Source organism: Muscardinus avellanarius (assembly GCF_963383645.1).
Source record: "Muscardinus avellanarius genome assembly, chromosome: X".
NCBI classification, from domain to species: Eukaryota; Metazoa; Chordata; class Mammalia; order Rodentia; family Gliridae; genus Muscardinus; species Muscardinus avellanarius.
The window spans coordinates 86,690,817-86,710,282 of NC_137792.1; the positions used below are offsets into that span (position 1 = coordinate 86,690,817).

The window sequence follows — 19,466 nt, forward strand, 5'->3', positions numbered from 1 at the left end:
AGCAACTTAGCGAGACCCTGTTTCCAAATAAAATATAAAATGGGTCTGGGAGTATAGCCCGGAGGTAGAAAGCCTCTGGGTTCCACCTCCAGTACCACATACACACAAAAAGTAGCAGCCCAAACAGATTAAGACAAGGTTCTTGCCTGTCAGTTTCTGATATTTTGCATTATTTTTCTCAGCTTCTTATGCAGAGTGTGCAAACTTCCAGTTCTCAAAGTTTAGCTTCCCTCACCCTCATCCTTCATTACCACACCTGGAGCAAAATCAGCCAATTCCCTAGCATTTAGGATCCATGTATTCCTGATGGATAAAGGAACGTTCTGAGGAAGGAGAGAACCAGGTTCAAGTACCAGCTCCACCATTTACTAGCCCTGGGACCTCCTCTTCACCTATAAAATTGGAGAAACTGTGCTTGGCTGATAGTTATTATTATGTTGTTACAAAAATTTTTCTTTTTTGGTGGTACTAGAGATAGAATCCAGGGGCTTTCTACCTCCGGGCTACACTCCCAGACTTATTTTATATTTTATTTGGAAACAGGGTCTCACTAAGTTGCTGAGAGCCTCACTAAGTAGCTGAGACTGGCTTCAAACCTGTGCACCTGTGCGATCTACCTGTCTCAGCCTCCCAAACGCAGGGATTACAAGCGTGTGCCACCACGCCCGGCTTATTCCTTATTTTTTAATATGAATTAACCCATTTATTATAGGCCAAGGATGTCTCAAATGGTAGAGCTTCTACTGGTCTTTCAATTCCTTTAGCCTTCTGATGGCAGACTTGACTGTGACGGCAGAAGTTGTGTTGTAGGTCCAGGCACCACCAGCCACAGTTTTTATGCAAGAACCACAGTGCCAGATCCCTACCGCCCGTCTCTTCATCTTGGTTTTGCCGCAGAAGGAGCAGGTGTACTTGGCGTGCCGGCTGATTTAAATTTTCTTCACCATCTTCCGGAGGGAGGCACTATAGCAGGTCCTGTTTTTACCGAAGATGCCAACCTTCTTGGTGTTGACGCTACCTAGGCTGGGACCCAGAGAGCTTATTCCTTATTTTCAAACAGGGTCTCACTAAGTTGTGGGGGAGCCTCACTAAGTAGCTGAGGCTGGCCACGAACCTGTGATTCTTCTGTCTCAGCCTCTCAAGTACTGGGATTGCAAGCGTGCATCACCACACCCGGCTATTTGCCTGCCTTGAATTGCTAACAGCTGTTTGTCCTGAGCTGCAAAAAACCTGAGATAGAAGATGGTGCATCCATCCTCAGAGCCAAGCACATAGGCATCTCAGGCAGGCACCAATAGAGGCTTCCCGAGGCTGGTTGGGCAATCTTACCTTCAGCCTGGGTAGGTACAATCATACTGAAGCGGAGCTCAGTGGCAGCTTAGGTTCAATTGTGTGCTCACAGTGAGATCTCCTAAGCCCGTCCTGGACCTCATTCATATTTAAAGAAGTATCAAGTGCCGGTTATATGAAACTATGTATTGTGTAGATATACAAATGTGTCAGACTGGCAATGGTGGCACAGGCTTGTAATCCCTGTATCCGGGAGGCTGAGATAGGAGATTTGCAAGTTCACAGCCAGCCTCAACTATTTAGTGAGTCCCTGTGCAACTTAGTGAGACCTCATTTCAAGATAAAAAACAAAACAGGGCTGGAGTGTAGCTCAAAGGTAGCAACATGCACGCATGCATGCACACACACACACGCACACACACAAAACACAAAAGTGTTAGACATACTTTCCATAGGCAAAGCGCTTTCAATTTTTTTTTGTGGTACTGGGGGCAGAATCTAGGGGCCTTATATCTCTGGGCTACATCCCTAGGCTTATTTTTTATTTGGAACATATTTTTTTGGAACTTAGCTAAGTTGCCAAGAGCCTCACTAAGTTGCAGAGGCTGATTTTGAACCTACTATCCTCCTGTTTCAGCCTTCCAAGTACTGGGATTACAAACGTGCACCACCATGCCTGGCTAAATGCTTCCAATTTATAGAACATAAGGGACACAGAAGACTGTAACACAAGCATGGGACAGGGGCCATAAGAGAGCTACACAGGTTAAGTATTTCTTATATAGAATGCATGGGACTAGCCGGGCGTGGTGGCGCACGCTTGTAATCCCCGTGCGTGGGAGGTGGAGACAGGAGGATCACGCAGGTTCCTAGACAGGAGGATCGCGCAGGTTCGAAGCCAGCCTTGCTGGCTTAAGAGACCCTGTTTCCAAATAAAAATATAAAATAGATCTGGGAGTATAGCTTGGAGGTAGAAGGGTTTCTAGGAACCCCACCCAGTACCACCAAAAAAAGAAAAAAAAAGAATGCATGGGAGTATAAATGTTTCAGATTTGGGGATTTTTGCATGCTTTGGAATATTTATATATACATACTGAGATAGCTTGGGGCTATATATATTTGGGACTGGGGATTGAATCCAGGGGCATTCTACCTTCGAACTACACTCCCAGCCATTTTTACTTTTTAAATCGTGTGTGTGTGTGTGTGTGTGTGTGTGTGTGTGTGTGTGTGTGTGTGTGTTATTGGGGATTGAACTCAGGGGAATGCCTCATAGCCATATTTTATGTTTTCTGAAACAGGGAATCACTAAATTGCGAAGGGTTCTGCTAGTTTGGCTTCAAACCTCAATCCTCCTGTCTCAGCATCCCAAGTACTAGAATTATAGGTGTGGGCAGCTTCATTTTTTTTTAGTGCTGGGGATGGAACCCAGAGGCTTTCTACCTTGGGACTACACTCCCAGACCTATTTTATTTGGAAACAGGGCCTCACTAATAAGCTGAGGTTCGCTTTGAACCTGCACAATCCTCCTGTCCCAGCCTCCCAAGTACTGGGATTACAAGGGTGCACCACCATGCCTGGCCAGTGTGTGCAGCTTCTTATGTAATACTTTTATTTTGCCTGCATTTTGACAGTGACCCTTCCTATGAGGTCAGGTATGGAATTTCCTCTTGTGGTGTCATGTGCTCTAAAAGTTTTAGATTTGGGAGTATTCCAGATTTCAGACTTTAATGTTAGTGATGTTTAACCTGTAGCAATAGTGAGCTAAAGACATTGAGCTGGGTGGCAGGGTGGGGGGATTACTTCTGTTTGGGAAGTCAGAGGTGACAGCAGGAGGTGGCTTTGACAGAGAAGAGACAGCATGAGCACTGGTGCCAAGATGGGAAAATGGGCATGGAGAAAAATGCTATGGAAAAGAAACTGGCTGGAGCAGAGGGCATGTACAAGCTAACAACATCATTTTTTGTGCATATTTATGTGTGTGTGTGTGTGCTGGGGATTGAACACAGGGGAGCTCTATCTCTGAGCTACCTCCCCATCTTTTTTAAAATTTATTTTGAAACATGGCCTCACCAAGTTGCTAAGGGTGGCCTAGGATCTGTGGTCCTCCTGTCTCAGTCTTCTGAGTTCTGAGTGTACCACCAAGCCTTCCCAGCTAGCAGCATCATTTAAAAGGAGCTATTCACCCACAAAGCTCTTTGAGCAAAATAACTATACTTTGGGGTGTGTGGTTGTAAAAACCCAACATTTGCTGTTATGGTCAGAGCACATTATTAATTCAGCCTCTTGTGCCCTAGAATCCCCTTTTTATCTCTCACAATAAGATAGGGTTTTGGGAAAAGCCAACACTTTAATCAAACAAAAGCAACAGACCCTGCTATAGTGGGTCAGGAGAGACAGCTGTCACCTAGGCGACTCAGCTGAGCCTTTAAGTAGACACGAGAGATGCTTGAGGCTGAGGTGGCCCTGTGAACAAAGGCCTGGTGGGTGACTGGAATGTAAAATACAGTCCTCAGGGCTGGGGGAGGGGGCTAAGAAGATCTTTTGGTGGAACTGGAGGCTTGAATAGAGCAGAGGTCATTCATTACGAGTCATGTTTTGTTTAGCCAAGTCAGTACATAATTTTTACTTTTAACACCGAAAAACTGGAAAATTTCCCATAAAAGTCTGGATTTTAGGTTCCCTTGAAAATGGCCTGCATTTCTAAGTGGCATCTGCCCTTTGGAGAAGAGAAGCTTGCAGCTTGCCTGCGGCCTCCACTGGTTCATTTTAGTCCTTTCTGTTATCCATATTTAAATGCTAATCACATTTTGTGAGCATAGTGAAGTTTAGCTCTCCAGACTGCTTTCAAAAGCCACTGTGGCTCAGAGTGCATTTGAAGGCTATTCTAGTGTGTGTGTGTGTGTGTGTGTGTGTGTGTGTGTGTGTGTGTGTAAAACTAGGCATTGAACTCAGGGGCACTCTATTACTAAGCCTCACGCCCAGTCCTATTTTATTATTTTTTTATTTTGAAGTAGTGTCTGGCTAAATTGCCCAGGCAGGTTGCACACTTGTGATCCTCTTGCCTCAGCCTTCTGTGATGCTGGGAGTGCAGGTGTGTGCCACCGCACCTGGAAGAAGGTTTAGTCTTTAGGGTCTAAGTCTATGTTCTCTGTTTTTCTCCACATTCCTCTTTCTAGGTTTCTTCTGCAACTCCTAGGCATTTGCTTTTTCAAAAAAAGAGCTCTTTTAAATGACAGTGGCAAGGTTAGTGAGGGAAATATGCCAGACCCAGGGGCTCATGCTTTACTCTCTGAAGGTGCTAGAGGACCAAGTAGGTCTGAAAAAAATTGGTCCAGCTGGGTGCGGTGGCGCACACCTATAATCCCAGTACTTGGGAGGTTGAGACAGGAGGATTGCAGACTTTTCAAAATTTCCTATAAAAGAAAGCTTGTGTCCATGGCATGACAAATATAAAAAGGGGTTGAGCTCAGCTGGGTGTTGTGGCACATGCATATAATCCCAGTACTTGGGAGACTGAGACAAGAAGATTGGAGATTTGAGGCCAGCTTCAACAATTTACTGAGACTCTTAGCAACCTAGACACTCTTTCAAATAAAAAAAAAAAAAAAAACAGAGTTGAGGGTATAACTCGGAGGTAGAATGCTTCTGAGTTCAATTCCCAGTACCACAAAAAAAGAGGTACAGGTCAGTGGTAGAATGCCCTTGGATTCGATCCTCAGTATCACCAAAAGAGAGAAAAACAACAACAACAACAACAACAACAACAACAACAACAAAAAAAACACCCTGAAAATTTGTCCTGCCGAAGCCCATGGGCCAGGCTGGAGGGGAATGAAATGAGTATTGACTGTGGAGAAGTTCCTTAGCTTGTATCCCTGCTCAGTTACTAGTTGATAAAGTAGCAGGCTATAAAAATTTCAGTGCCTCAGTGTATTTCCTTGCTTTCTTCCTTCCACGATACTAGGGATGAAATCAAGGGGTGTTCTACCTCTGAGCTACACCTCCAGTCCTTTTTATTTTATATTTTATAATAGGGTCTCACTAAGTTGATGAGAGTTTTGTTGAGTTACTGAGGCTGGGGGCTCAAACCTGGGATTGTCCTGTCTCAGTCTCCCAACTAATGGGATTACAGGCAATGTGACAATATGCCTGGCACACACACACACACACACACACACACACACACACACACATTTTCTTTTTGGGGTGGGGCTGTGAGGCTCCTGGGAATCTCACAAATGCTAGGCAAGTACTTTCCCATTGAGCTATATTACCAGCCTCTCAGTTTTTCATCTGTAAAATGGGTTCAGTAACAATAGAACACATCTCATGAGGTTGTTGTAAGGATTAAATGAGATAATAAAAACGAAGCACTTAGCACAGTGTCTGCTACATATTAGTGTTCAAGGCTTCTGATCATTTTTAGAATGTACCCTGAAGACCTACTAGAGGATTACTGTAATAGTGTAGGCATGAGCTGATAAGGTCCTAGACTGGGGCAGGGGGCAGTAATAAGAAGAAACACCAGTGTGCAAAGTTAGAAGTGAACAAACAACAGGGCTTGAGGTTGACTGGGTGAGCGGAAGGCAAAGAGCCAAACTTAATTTCTGGATTTCCAGCGGGGCAAGTAGGGCAATGATGGTATTAAAATGGAAAACCCTGTAAGGAAAGTTTCAGGGGAAGGAAAGGGCAGTTTGATACAGAGGTGACAGTGGAGATGTGGTGGCTAAATGGTGATGTTCTGCAGGCTGCAGGGACTGTGGGACCAGGGCTCAGAAGGGAGCTCAGGGTTGAAGATAGATTGGAGTATGGGAAGCCTATAGAGGGGCAGTGTCCAGAGAGAGAAATGAATGAAGCAACCGTGTTCAGCTCGACATAGGCAGTAGTAATGTCATGAGTGAAGACATAAGTCAGGCGTGGTGGCAGACGCTTGTAATCCCAGCATTCGGGAGGCTGAGACCGGAGGATCGTAGTTTGCCGTCAGCCTCAGCTACTTAGTGAGGCCCTCTGCACTTAGTTTGAGACCCTGTTTCAAAATAAAGGATAAAAAAAATAGGGCTGGGGGTGCAACTCGGAGGTAGAATGCTCCTGTGTTCTATCCTTAGTACCGCAAAAGAAAAGAGAGAGAGAGAGAGAGGGAGGGAGGGAGAGAGAGAGAGAGAGAGAGAGAGAGAGAGAGAGAGAGAGAGAGAGAGAGGAGAGAGAGAAGACAGATTCAAGGAGGGTCTGAGGAGTCTGGTAGAGGCCTGGGTGGGGGGTGGGAGAGATCTCAATTCAGGAGTGGTGGGGTTCAACATGCATCAGCCAGTCAGACATAGACAGGAATTTATTTTGGAAAGCAAGAAATACACATAAAAGGGAGAATTCAGGCTACCAAAGAGTGAGAAAAGGCCTTTGGGGTAAAGCAATCAATATGCATTAAAGGCCGGTCATCTCCAGAGTGAGAGAGGCTCTTGGTGGGTTTATAACTCTTATATTTATATTTTTATTTTTTGTGAGTCTGGGGATGGAACCCAGGGACATTCAACCTCTGAGATACACACCCTGCCCTATTTTGTATTCTTTATTTTGGAACAGGGTCTCACCAAATTGCAGAGGGCCTAAGTAGCTGAGGCTGTCCATCAACTGCGATCCTCTGGTCTCAGCCTCCCGAATGCTGGGATTAAAAGTGTGCACCACCACGCCTGGTTCATAGCTTTTCTTTTAAAGGAAGCTTGGTGAGTGGTAGGCATGGGAAGGTATGGGCGGATGACATTTGTCTGGTGATCGCAAGATGGTTTAATGGTGATCTGGTCATCTTCCAGAACTGATGGGTCTCCAGAGTTCGATCAATAGGTATCTTAATATTCATTGATGGAATAGCTAACAGTGCTCCAGGTGATTATCATAAGTGAATGAGTAAAGATTTGTAAATTTCTGAATGGGAGGGAACACCTGTAATCCCAGTACTTGGGAGACTGAAACAAGAGGATTGCAGGTTTGAGGCCAGTGCATGAGAACTTAGCTGAGACTCTATTTCTAAATAAAAAAAATAAAACTGAGCCGGGCGTGGTAGTGCACACTTGTAATCCCAGCATTTGGGAGGCTGAGCCCGGAGGATCGTGGTTTACGGACAGCCTCAGCTACTTAGTGAGGCCCTCTGCAACTCAGTGAGACCTGGTTTCAAATTAAAGAATAAAAAATAGGGCAGGGGGTGTAGCTCAGAGGTAGAATGCCCCTGGGTTCCATTCCCAGTACTGTAATAAAATAAAATAAGTCTAGGGGTATAGCTCAGAGGCAGAATGCTGCTGGGTTCAATCCCAGGTATAAAAAAAAAATGTAAATTTCCTATGAATTTGGGAGTGATAGGCTTGGCTTAGGGAGTGAGGAACTTTAGCATAGGGCTTTTAAAGTTATGCTTTCCTTGTCCTTTCTTTAAGCCTCCTTCCTACCTATTTCTTGTATTTCTTCTATCTCAGTAACCATCTTGGTTAGGTCAGGATCTCTACTGGAGCTGGTTGGGGGCCTCTGTTTCGTCGCCGACCACGTGTATTCTGCTCAGTCAGCTGTGCCACTCAGATACCACCTTTGTCCTTCATCTTATGTGCTTTCAGTTTAAATGCTGACCTGGCCAGATCCTGCTTACCTTGTAAGCTGCGATGGGGTCAAAGTCCACTGGTGTATAAAGCAACAGGCTAATACTTGGCTTTCTATTTGAAGAAATGGAGACACCTAACGTGGGCAACAGGGGAGAGTGTTGGGCAGAGCTATGGGGGAGCATGCTTGGGCTTGGTGCTTCCTTTCAGATTCTTTCTTACCAGGCTTTCACGTTCTCTGCTATTCCCTGGATTTTCACGACTGGTCCTCAGCCTGTCTCCTTTTCTCCTTCACATGCACCTGTCCATACAACCATTTTCTCAGGACTCCCTGGTCCTTATTAGGGGCTCAGAGATTAATAACATAAGTCAATCCTTGTCAATATTTTCCCCTTCCTACTGGTTTTCTCAGAACTCAAGTTCTGCCCATCTCAATCTGGGCCAGGTTGTACCTGAAAGAGCTTGGGGCTGAAAAGCACGGAAATATGGAGAAGGGGATATGGGACAGGGTAGTCTTGGAGTCCGGGAAAGCAACCCAATTAAGGGTTCTTCATTCCATTTGTGCACAGGGTGGACCCATCCCCCTTCCCACCAGAATCATTCTATCAAAAACATGCACATGCATAATTTATTTACCTCTCCATTCTCTAGTGTGCCAGCCAGGGGCCAAGGCAAGAAAGAGAAAAAAAAAAAAAGGAATACAATGAATGTAAGCACGGTGAAGGAAGGGCTCAGGTGGCTAAACAAGGCTCCTGATTATGGTCATTAATGTTCAAAAGAATTCCAATCTGATGTGGCATTAATGGGAAGAGTGTGTGTGTGTGTGTGTGTATGTGTGTGTGTGTCTGATATAAGCATATTAGGAGAATGAGCATTCAGACAAAGGGGCCAGGCAATGTAGGGGTTGAGACCCCCCCCCCCCACCAATTGCTGGTCTACCAACACCTGCTATTGATTTGTTTCATGTTGGGAAGCGCGATGGGGGAAGCCAATGAAATGCAAATGTTATCATTAAGTATGTTCAGGTCACAGCGGCCCGGTTGCCCTACAAAAGTCCCTCATTACAAATTCTGCTGGAAAACCCTGTTTGTTCCAGCTGGGCAGGTGAATATTGAAGTTCTCTCTTAGTGAATTTGGATCGTGTGATTTGCAGGGGAAGAAACTTTAGGTCTGTCAGTCATCTCTAGGTCCCTTGTCTTCCAAACTGAAGATGGATTTTGAGCAGGGATTGTGAAGTTGGTAACTGGACAGAGATCTCTGAACTGCTGGCTCCAGTACCCTCAGACTGTGCTCAGATACTCTCCATTTACTGCAGCGACATCTAACGGCCAGAAAAGGCAATGCTATGTTTGCATTTAAAAGGAGCCTGTGAGCAGGGCGTGGTGGCGCACGCTTGTAATCCCAGCATTTGGGAGGCTGACACTGGAGGATCGCAGTACGCAGATAGCCTCAGCTACTTAATGAGGCCCTCTGCAACTTAATGAGACCCTATTTCAAAACATGAACAAGAATAAAAAATGGGTTAGGGGGTGTAGCTCGGAGGTCAAATGCCCCAGGATTCCATCCCCAGATCTGCAAAATAAATACATAAATAAGTAAATAAGTAAATAAATAAATAAATTTAAAAAGGAGCCTGTGATTCTGTCTTGAAGGCTATTTTAAATATAATATGGACGAGTTATTTATTTATTTATTTTTTGCTACTGGGGATTGAGCCCAAGGCTATTCTACATCCAAGCTACACTTCCATCCCTTTCTATTTTTCATTTTGGAACACAGTCTCACTAAGGTCTTGCCAAGTTGCCGAGGCTGTTCTTGAACCTATGATCCTCCTGTCTCAGTCTCCCAAAGTACTGGAATTATAGGCATGGCACCATGCCTGGACTATTTATTAACTTATGAAAAGTAAGATTTTGACTCCAACCCCCCAAATTCACTTTCTGTATCTTTAGGATGACATCTATGATGTTATTCATAATTAGACGCTGATCCTATTTTGTATAACCTTTTAGAAATTTTTAAAACCATCAAAATTCTGATTTATTTGAAAGTTTCTTCTTGAAGCTCTGTGTAGGATTATCTAGAAGATTCATGTAGATTCATCAAGATTGCCTCATTATCTAGAAGGTTCATGTAGGTTCATCAAAGTTGTCCTCAAATATCTACTTATTGTGTATCTGATCCTGATATATACAGCAGATTGTTATAGGAAGGACATAGTCAAGTAAAAACTGTAGCATGGGCTATATTCTCAGATGAAGTCATTGTTCTTGCTCCTGGGAAGAGAAAGGAAAGCTAAAGAATTATGGAAAAGACTAAAATTCCTCAGCCATTTATTTTGGTACTGGAGACTGAATCTGGGGTGTTCTGCCTCTGAGTTACACCCTCAGATAGCTGAGGGTCTTCCTTCCTTCCTTTCTTTCTTTCTTCCTTCCTCTCCTCTCCTCTCCTCTCTCCTTTCCTTCCTTCCTTCCTTCCTTCCTTCCTTCCTTCCTTCTTTTTCTGGTGCTACTGCGGGTGGAACCCATGGGCTTTTCTACCTCTGGGCTATACTCCAAGATCTATTTTATACTTTATTTGGAAACAGGGTCTCACTAAGTTGCTGAGAGCCTCACTAAGTAGCTGAGGCTGGTTTTGAACCTGTGAGATCCTCCTGTCTCAGTCTCCCAGGCGCTGGGATTACAAGCGTGCACCACCACACCAGGCTAGCTAAGGGTCTTTCTAAGTTGCTAAGCTGGTCTCAAATGGGGGATCCTCCTGTCTTAGACTCTTAAGTACTGGAAATTCAGGCATGTACTGCCACACCCACCTCAGGAAACTCATCTTAATATACCACCTGTATACAATTCTGTAAAAATAACCTTATGTTTAGCCAGGCGTGGTGGTGCACGCTTGTAATCCCCACATTTGGGAGGCTGAGATAGGAGGATCACACAGGTTCGAAGCCAGCCTCAGCTACTTAGTGAGGCTCTCAGTAACTTAGTGAGACCCTGTTTACAAATAAAATATAAAATAGGTCTGGGAGTATAGCCCAGAAGTAGAAAGTCTCTGGGTTCCACTCCCAGTACCACCAAAAAAAAGTTATGTTTACATATATACTTATATTCATGCATATACATATACACAGATGAATATATGCATAACAAAAATGTATTCACCATTCTAGTTCTTGGACTTATGGGTAATTTCTGTTTTTATTTACTTTTGAGGCAGGTTTTGATGTATTGCTCAAGCTGGTCTTGATCTTACGGGTTCAAAAGAGCCTCTTGCCTCAGCCTCCCAAGTATCTGTGACTACAGGTATGTCACTGTGCCTGGCAATAGATAATAACTTATTGTTTCTTTTTATGTATTTCCCAACTTTTCTATAACTTATGTGCATTTTTGTTATTGTTGTTGCACTGGGAACTGAACTCGGGAGTGGTCTACCTTTGAGCTACACTCCCAGCCCTATTTTATTTTTGAAACAGGGTTTTGATAAGTTACCATATACTACTGATGTTGTGATCCTTCTGTCTCAGCTTCCCAAGTACTAGGATTATAGGTGTATGCCACAATGCCAGACTTGCTTCTTAAAAAATTTATGGTTAAATATATATAACACAAAATTAACCACTTTTAAGTATATGTGCATTACTTTTAACATTAGAAATAATGTTATTATAAATAAGTACTCACTAAGCAGGCTCCAAATTCACACCCACCCTAAAGTTAAAACAATATGGACAAGGCCAGGAAAGAAACAAAACCCAGAGAGTTAAGAAGTTTCAAAGACTGGCGTGGCAAGGATGAGTGTAATCATGATTCCTTTGTCTGAAGGCAGATTTGATAAGTAACAACCTCCAGGCATTTCAGTGGAGCAATGGCCTACACCAATAAGAATATTCTGGAGGGGAGGCAGGAGGTGAAAGGGGCAGAGGGACAAATCAGAGTCATGTGGAAAAACAAGTAACTAGGCCTAATCGTTTGAAATTGCACTCAGTGGACCCCAAATTAATGTCCATGCAACTCTGTAGGAGTGAATATATTTATATATTCACTATACGTATCCATTATGTATAAATACACATACAATTTCTTTGGCGGTACTGGGATTGAACCCAGGGTTATTCTACCTCCGAGCTACATCCTCAGCCCCCTCAGCCCTATTTTATTTTTATTTTGAAACAGGCTTTTGCTAGGTTGATGAAAGTCTCACTACTTGCTGAGGTTGGCCTCAAACCTGCGACCCTCCTGTCTCAGCCTAGTAGGAATATACTGATCGTATGGGTCAGCATTGCTTAGAAGAGGTAATGGAGGCCAGCAAGCCAATAAAGGCAGAATTTCAAGGGAGTGAGCAGGGTAGAGGAAGATATAAAGCTTCTATCTTGCTTGGTTTATGAGTCTGCCCCCACTGTAGATACGGAGGTAATCATCACCCCTCAACCTTACCTGTATTTTGGTACTGGGAATTGAACCCAGGGGCATTCTGTCTCTGAGATACACCCCCAGCCATTTTCATTTTTGTTTTGAAACGAGGTCTTGCGAGGTTGCTGCGAGTCTTGCTATACTGCTGAGGCTGTCCTCCGACCTGCAATCATCCTGTCTCTTCTTCCAAGGAGTGAGCCACCACTCCCGGCTAACCTCAATCTTATCTCAACCAGTCTAATTTCTCTTTTTATCCAAACTGGCATATCTAGGCCAAGCCAATTATTTGCTTGAGAAGCCCTGCTATTAGGCTTTTGCCTCTGTGGTCTGTGAAGAAAATTGTGAGAGTTTCCTAGGTAACAATGAAGACAATAGCAATCCCACAGACACTACCTATCTGAAGAGCAGCTGTTTTCTTGGAGGGGTAGTTGGGGACTACAGAGCCTTGCTGGCTCTTGTTCTGGGTTCTGGCTTATTTTTGTCCTATCCAACCATTTTACTGGGGTCAGGTGCATCGTGAAGCAGGAACAGAGGATGGCGAGTTAGGCTGATTCTACCTTCTCCTCCCTGCTGGAGGAAGGAGAATCACAGCGATGTATCCAGAAAGAGAAAACCGAAAAGGCAGCTTTGTCTAGGAGCTTCGTGAAAGGCCGAGAACAGAGTACTGCATGAGATGGCAGCTTGGGCTCATGCCAACCACCCTGAGTTAAGCAGCAGCATTTCCATTTACAGCATTTCCTCAGCAGTCTCCAGCCCCTTGGAAAGCTGACATTACTTGGACGGGTGTTCTTTTCTGTTGTTACCCACAGACACTTTAGGTCTCCCCCATCCTGCCCACCGCCATGGCTCCTCACCTGCATCTTTCTCTTTACCGTGTCAAAGGGAAAGGAGAGGGTCTGGGTCACCACAGCAGCTAGACAGACATTGGCAAAGTTCTGTAGGACGGAGAACTGGTCTCGGGGTCCATTCCAGATTTTCTCCAGGTTCATGTACACCAGAAGGGAGCCAGCAGAGAACGGAAGTGCACCTAGGAAACAAGGGCAGGGAGTGGCTGTGGTCCAGGGAAACACTGGCTGGAACCTGGCATGGTAAATAGGAGAGGCTCTGGGCTTGCTTTAAACCACTCCAACCCAAGGAGCATGGGGCAATTTCTCAGGGGATAATAGGGTTATATATATATATTTTCTGGTGGTATTGGGTATGAAACCTGGTTTGGAGGTAATGGGTTCTACTTTTGAGCTTGTAACCAAGCCCTTTTTATTTAATTTTATTTATTTTTTGCAGTACTGAGGATGGAACCCAAGGGCATTCTATCTCCAAGATACACCCCCAGCCCTGTTTTTATTCTTTTATTTTGAAACAGGGTTTTGCTGAGTTGCAAAGGGCCTCACTAAGTAGCTGAGGCTGTCCTCGAACTGCAATCCTTCTGTCTCAGCCTCCCAAATGCTGGGATTACAAGTGTGCGCTAACACACCTGGTTCTATTTATTTTATTTCATTCTGAAACAGGGTCTCCTTAAGTAAGATACTCTGCACTAGCCTTGAACCTGTGATCATCCTCTCTCAGCCTCCCAAATCCTGGGGATCATTGGCGTGCACCAAAGTGTATGGCTGGCAGTGTTGTATTTTGGTAGAGGTTGTGATTTTTGTTAAAATAATCAGAGCCAGGCATGGTGGCACACACCTGTAATCTCAGTACTTGGGAGGCTGAGTTAGGAGGATCGCAAGTTCAGGGCCAGCCTCAGGAATGTTGTGAGACCCTGTTTCAAAATAAAAAATAAAAAAAAAGGGCTGGGAATGTAGCTGGGAGGTAGAATCCCTGGGTTAAATCCCTAATACCAAAAAAATCAGTTTACTAAAGGTAAAGGTTTGTGTACTTTATTATATGTAAATTGGACACAAAGCTGGCCATGGTGTCATAGGCCTGTAATCCCAGTACTTGGGAGGCTGAGACAGAATGATCTCAGGTTTGAGGCCAGCCATAGCAGCCTAGTGAGACCTGTTTCAACCTAAAAAAATAAATTAACAAAATGAGACTGTGGTCTAGCTCAGCAGTATACTGCCTCCTTTATACTGCCTCTGGGTTCAGTTTCTAGTAGAAACAAGGGAAGAAAAAAGAGAGAAAACAGAGGGGGTAACACAAATGATATTGCTTAAGTTTAGACCATGTAACTTTTTAAAAATAAACATATTAAAAGTGACTCACCAGCTGGGCTTATTGGTGCATGCCTATAATCCCAGTACTTGAGAGGCTGAGACAGGATGATCACAGGTGGAAGCCAGCCTCAGCAGTTCAGTGAGACCCTGTTTCCTAAAAAAAAATAGGGCTGAAGATGTATCTCAGAGATAGAATGCCCATGGGCTCAATCTTTAATAGCATGCGCATGTACACACACACACACACACACACACACACACACACACACACACACACGTGACTCACTAACCTCCTATCTGCCTTCATTCAGAAAACATGGAGAGTATATGCTGTGTACTAGGCTTCATGCCAGACACTGAGAATACAAAAGTGCAAGTCATTTCCGGGAGATGCTTGCTATCTTAGGCTAGAGACATCCAGGGAAAACAATTATGATAGCCCTGATAAGCGTCACAACAGGGGGCTCTACAAGGTGTTTTAGGTATACAAGGACCAAACGGATTCATTTTGCCTGGGAGAATCAGTAAGGTCTTCACAGAAGAGAGATCTTTGTAACTGGGTTTTGAGGGATGAGTAGGGGTTTATCAGACATCCGGCGTGGAAAGGCAGCGCAGGCAGAGGGGATGGCATGTACAAAGGGAGGAGTATTTCCAGGAAACACAATACTGTATGGGTGGAACTTGAGAGCAGGTAGAAGTGCGGCACAAGATGGGATAGACTGGGAGGCATCATAGAATGCCACAAGGAATTTGAGCTTTTCACTAAGTTTAAAAGAAATCCCTGTCAGGCATGGTGGCGCACACTTGTAATCCCCGCGCTTGAGAGGCTGAGACAGGAGGATCGCACAGGTTCGAAGCCAGCCTCAGCTACTTAGTGAGGCTCTCACCAACTTAGTGGGACCCCGTTTCCAAATAAACTATAAAATAGGTCTGGGAGTATAGCCCGGAGGTAGAAAGCCTCTGGGTTCCACTCCCAGTACCACCACCAAAAAAAAAAAGAAAGAAAAAAAGAAAAGGAATCCCTAAGCCAGGTGTAGTGGTGCACACTTGTAATCTCAGCATTTGGGAGGCTGAGACAAGAGGATCCAAGTTTGCAGCCAGCCTCAGCTACTTACTGAGGCCCTTTGCAACTTAGTGAGACCTTGTTTTAAAATAAAGACTAAAAAATAGGGTTTGGGGTGTAGTTCAGAGGTAGAATGCTTCTAGGTTCCATCCCTAGTACCCCCCCCCTCAACACACACTCACAAAAAATGTAAAAGAATCCCTGATCTGGGTGTGGTGGTACACACTTGTAATCCCCAGACTTTGGGAAGCTGAGACTGGAGGATCGCAGGTTCAAGGCCAGCCTCAGCAAGTAGTGAGACTCTCATCAACCTAGAGAGACCCTGTTTCAAAATAAAAAGAAAATTAGCTGGGCGTGGTGGCGCACACTTGTAATCCCAGCATTTGGGAGGCTGAGACAGGAGGATCACGGTTTGCGGCCAGCCTCAGCTACTTAGTGAGGCCCTTTGCAACTCAGTGAGACCCTGTTTCAGAATAAAGAATAAAAAATAGGGCAGGGGGGTGTAGCTCAGAGTTTGAATGCCCCTGACCTGCAAAAATAAAATAAAATTGGGTTGGGAGTATAGTTTGGAGGTAGAATGCCCCTGGGTTCAATCCTTAGTACTAAAAATAAAAAATCAACAAAATCAACAAAAGGAGTCTCTGAAGGCTTTTAGAGAGGGCTGGTGATGAATGAAATTGCATTTGGAAAGATCATGCCTTCTCTTGCTTTGTCCTACCGTTTCCCCTGAGATGTGAGAGGCTGAAGTTTAGGAGTAGGTGTATGGTTAAGGACTAGAATGAGCTACTTGACTCCATATGGACTGCATCCATAAACCCTGACCTTGGTGAAACGGATTTGATTGGTCACAAAGGTACACAATAGAATCACGTGTGTCAGAGAACTCAGCTTTCCCTCGGACAAGGTGAAAAGTTCCATCTTACCTAAAAAGGTGAGGGAAGCGCCTCGATAAAGGGCCAGGAAGCCTTCCTGTTGATAAATAGTAGAAAAAGCGTGGAGGAGTCCTTTATAAGATGGGTCCAGCATGTTTTGCACAATCAACCGCGTTTTGATAAGGTCCGTAGGATAGGTTACAATGGTAGAAACCATGCCTGCAAGACTTCCAGACACAATGGAGCTCCACTGGGAAATATGGCCCAGGTCGTCTGTGAACAGCACAACGAACCTGGGGGAAGAAAGGAAGTCCCAAGCAATCAGCTATGGATTGTGCTAAAATGTTCTACACTACTTCTTAGGATCTTTTCTAGCATGTGGAACTATTTCACAAATAACAATTACTATAGTACTAAACTGAGATTAATGAATCATCCTACCATATTTATATAATTCTAGTTAGCCATAAAGAAAGATTGCAGCCGGGCGTGGTGGCGCACACTTGTAATCCCCGTGCTTGGGAGGCGGAGACAGGAGGATCGCGCTGGTTCGCCGCGCTGGTGTAAGAGACCCTGTTTCAAAAATATAAAATAGGTCTGGGAGTGTAGCCCGGAGATAGAAGGGCTTCCAGGAACCACAGTACCACCAAAAAATAATAATAATAATAATAATAAAATAGGTCTGGGAGTGTAGCCCGGAGGTAGAAGGGCTTCCAGGAACCACAGTACCACCAAATAATAATAATAATAATAATAATAAAATAGGTCTGGGAGTGTAGCCCGGAGGTAGAAGGGCTTCCAGGAACCCCAGTACCACCAAAAAAAAAAAAAAGAAAGAAAGATTGCAAAACCTTATTTATATCCCCACCTTTATAATACACCCTGAATGCTTTGCACTTTAAGCATTTCCCCGTTTTCTCTACACATCCGTCAAGTCTAACCTGGGGCATGTAAGAGTGTAGAAGTACTCAGAAAATACCAGATTGAAATGCACTCTTCTGCTGTGTTGAAACTTAAACAGAATGAAACTTCTTCAAATGACGACTCTGAGCATCCCAGAAATGTCATTTAAAAATATATTGGTTTATGTGGTCATAGTGGTTGCATGCCTGTAATCTCAGTACTTGGGAGGCTGAGACAGGGGGTTTGGGGCCAGCCTCATCAACTTAACTGAGACTCTGGAATGGAAATTCTTGAAATGATGACTTTGGGCATCCCAGAAATTGAGTTTTAAAAATATATTGCTTGAGCTGGGAGGACTGCAGGTTCAAGGACAGCCTCAGCAACTTAGCAAGACCTTCAGCAACTCAGGCCCTGTCTCAAAATAAAAATTAAAAAGGGCTGGAGATTAAATTGGAGATAGAATGCCTCTGGGTTCATTTTTAGTACTAGGGACCAGGGGTATTCTACCAGTGAACTATACCCCCAACCCATTTTATTTTTTAAATGTGAGATAGGGTCTTTCTAAGTTGCTCAGGCTGGCCTCGAACCTGTGATCCTCCTGCGTCAACCTCCCAAGTACTGAGATTATAGGCATGTGCCACCATGGCTGGCTATCTGTAATTTTTAAATTTTATTTATTTATTTACTATTTATTTATTTATTTATTTTGGTGGTACTGGGGATGGAACCCTTCTACCTCTGGGCTACAGTCCCAGACCTATTTTATATATTTCTTTATTTGGAAACAGGATCTCTTAAGCCAGCACGGCTGGCTTTGAACCTGAGCAATCCTCCTGTCTCTACCTCCCAAGCGCGGGGATTACAAGCCTGCGCCACCATGTCTGGCCCCAAGCCCTATTTTTAATTATTTTGAAACACGATCTCATTAAGTTGCAGAGGGCCTCACTAAGTAGACGAGGCTGACCCGAAACCTGCAATCCTCCTGTCTCAGCCTCCCAAGCGCGGGGATTACAAGCGTGCGCCACCACGCCCGGCTTATTTTTTATATTTCAAAGGGACATGTGGCTGCCTGGTGCAGTGGTACGCACTTCTCGTTCTAGCTACTGGGGAGGGTGAGGTGGGGAATCACTTGAGGCTAGCACGCTTGGGCAGTATAGTGAAACCTAACTAAAACAAAAGGTATAGTGTGGGGGGTGGGTATGAGTATCTGCTTAATATCCCTTATATTTCTCTGTATTTTTACACTTTAATTAAAATGAGTGGAATTTTCAAAATGCAAAACATAAAGTCACTGCACTACAATCTTTCTTTCTGGAAGCAACATCTCCAGTCACGAGGGCCTACTCTGGCAGAAATGGTTATGAGGGACGTTTATAAAGCAAGCATTTCTTGGCCAGGAAGCAAAGGGATTTTACTCCTTGCTGATGAAAACAAATCCTACGGGGCTTGGAAGCCAGGAAAAATAATATTTTCTTCCAGAAAGTAGGACAGGGAGAGGCATAGCAAGGGTTTGGAATAAAAGGAGGACAGAGGGATCACAGGTTTGAGGCCAGTCTCAGCAACTTAGCAAGACCCTATTTCAAAATAAAAAATAAAAGAGACCTGGGGGTGTAGCTCAGAGGTAGAATACCCCTTGGTTCAATTCTCAGTACCCTCCTTCATACACACTTAAGCAAACAGAGCTAGACTAAACTAAAAGTGTTTTATCTTTTGAAAAAAGCAAGAGCATCTCCAGTTTTTTTTTTTTTTTTTTTTTTTTGGCTTTTAAACCTCTGGTGAAGAGGTGACTATCCTGTTTTTCAGCTGTCCGCAGGCAGGCCAGGGCTTGCTGCAGCGTGAATGAGTATACAGGTGAAACTATTTCAATGGGTTCCAGGCTAGTGCTTCTGCTCCCAAATAAAGGCTAATTTATTAAACATCCTCTTCCAGCTGAAGAAATGTCTTGACTTCATTTTGTCAACCTACCTTAACTGTCACCTGAAATAGTATTTGAGTTAACCAAGTACTTTTTGGGGAGGGGAACACTGGGGATTGAACCCAGGAGTGCTCTAAGTACACCTGTAGCCCTTTTTATTTTATTTTGAGATAGGGTTTCACTATTTGCCTAGGCTGCCTCCAACTTGTGATCCTCCTGTCTCAGCTTCCAAGGAAGCTGGGACTACAGTTACTGAGCCAGGTGACTTCACAACCACTTTTAA

General features: G+C 44.1%; 1 protein-coding gene and 1 pseudogene across 2 annotated transcripts in view; both read right to left on the reverse strand.

Annotated features, from left to right (window-relative positions):
- Window positions 1–19,466, reverse strand: part of SLC25A43 (solute carrier family 25 member 43) — a gene marked incomplete at both ends in the record, with an annotated part of 49,591 nt that overhangs the window by 22,808 nt on the left and 7,317 nt on the right. Inside the window, 2 exons of the mRNA XM_080719322.1 lie at window positions 13,129–13,301; window positions 16,417–16,658. Coding sequence (XP_080575448.1) covers window positions 13,129–13,301; window positions 16,417–16,658 — 415 coding nt within the window. The remainder of the gene's footprint in view (window positions 1–13,128; window positions 13,302–16,416; window positions 16,659–19,466) is intronic.
- LOC308279417 (large ribosomal subunit protein eL43-like) lies at window positions 741–13,118 on the reverse strand (annotated as a pseudogene). Its single transcript has 5 exons — window positions 13,113–13,118; window positions 8,321–8,336; window positions 7,919–8,004; window positions 1,330–1,336; window positions 741–1,018 (listed from the first exon to the last, which is right to left on the reverse strand). The product of its transcript is annotated as a large ribosomal subunit protein eL43-like (transcript).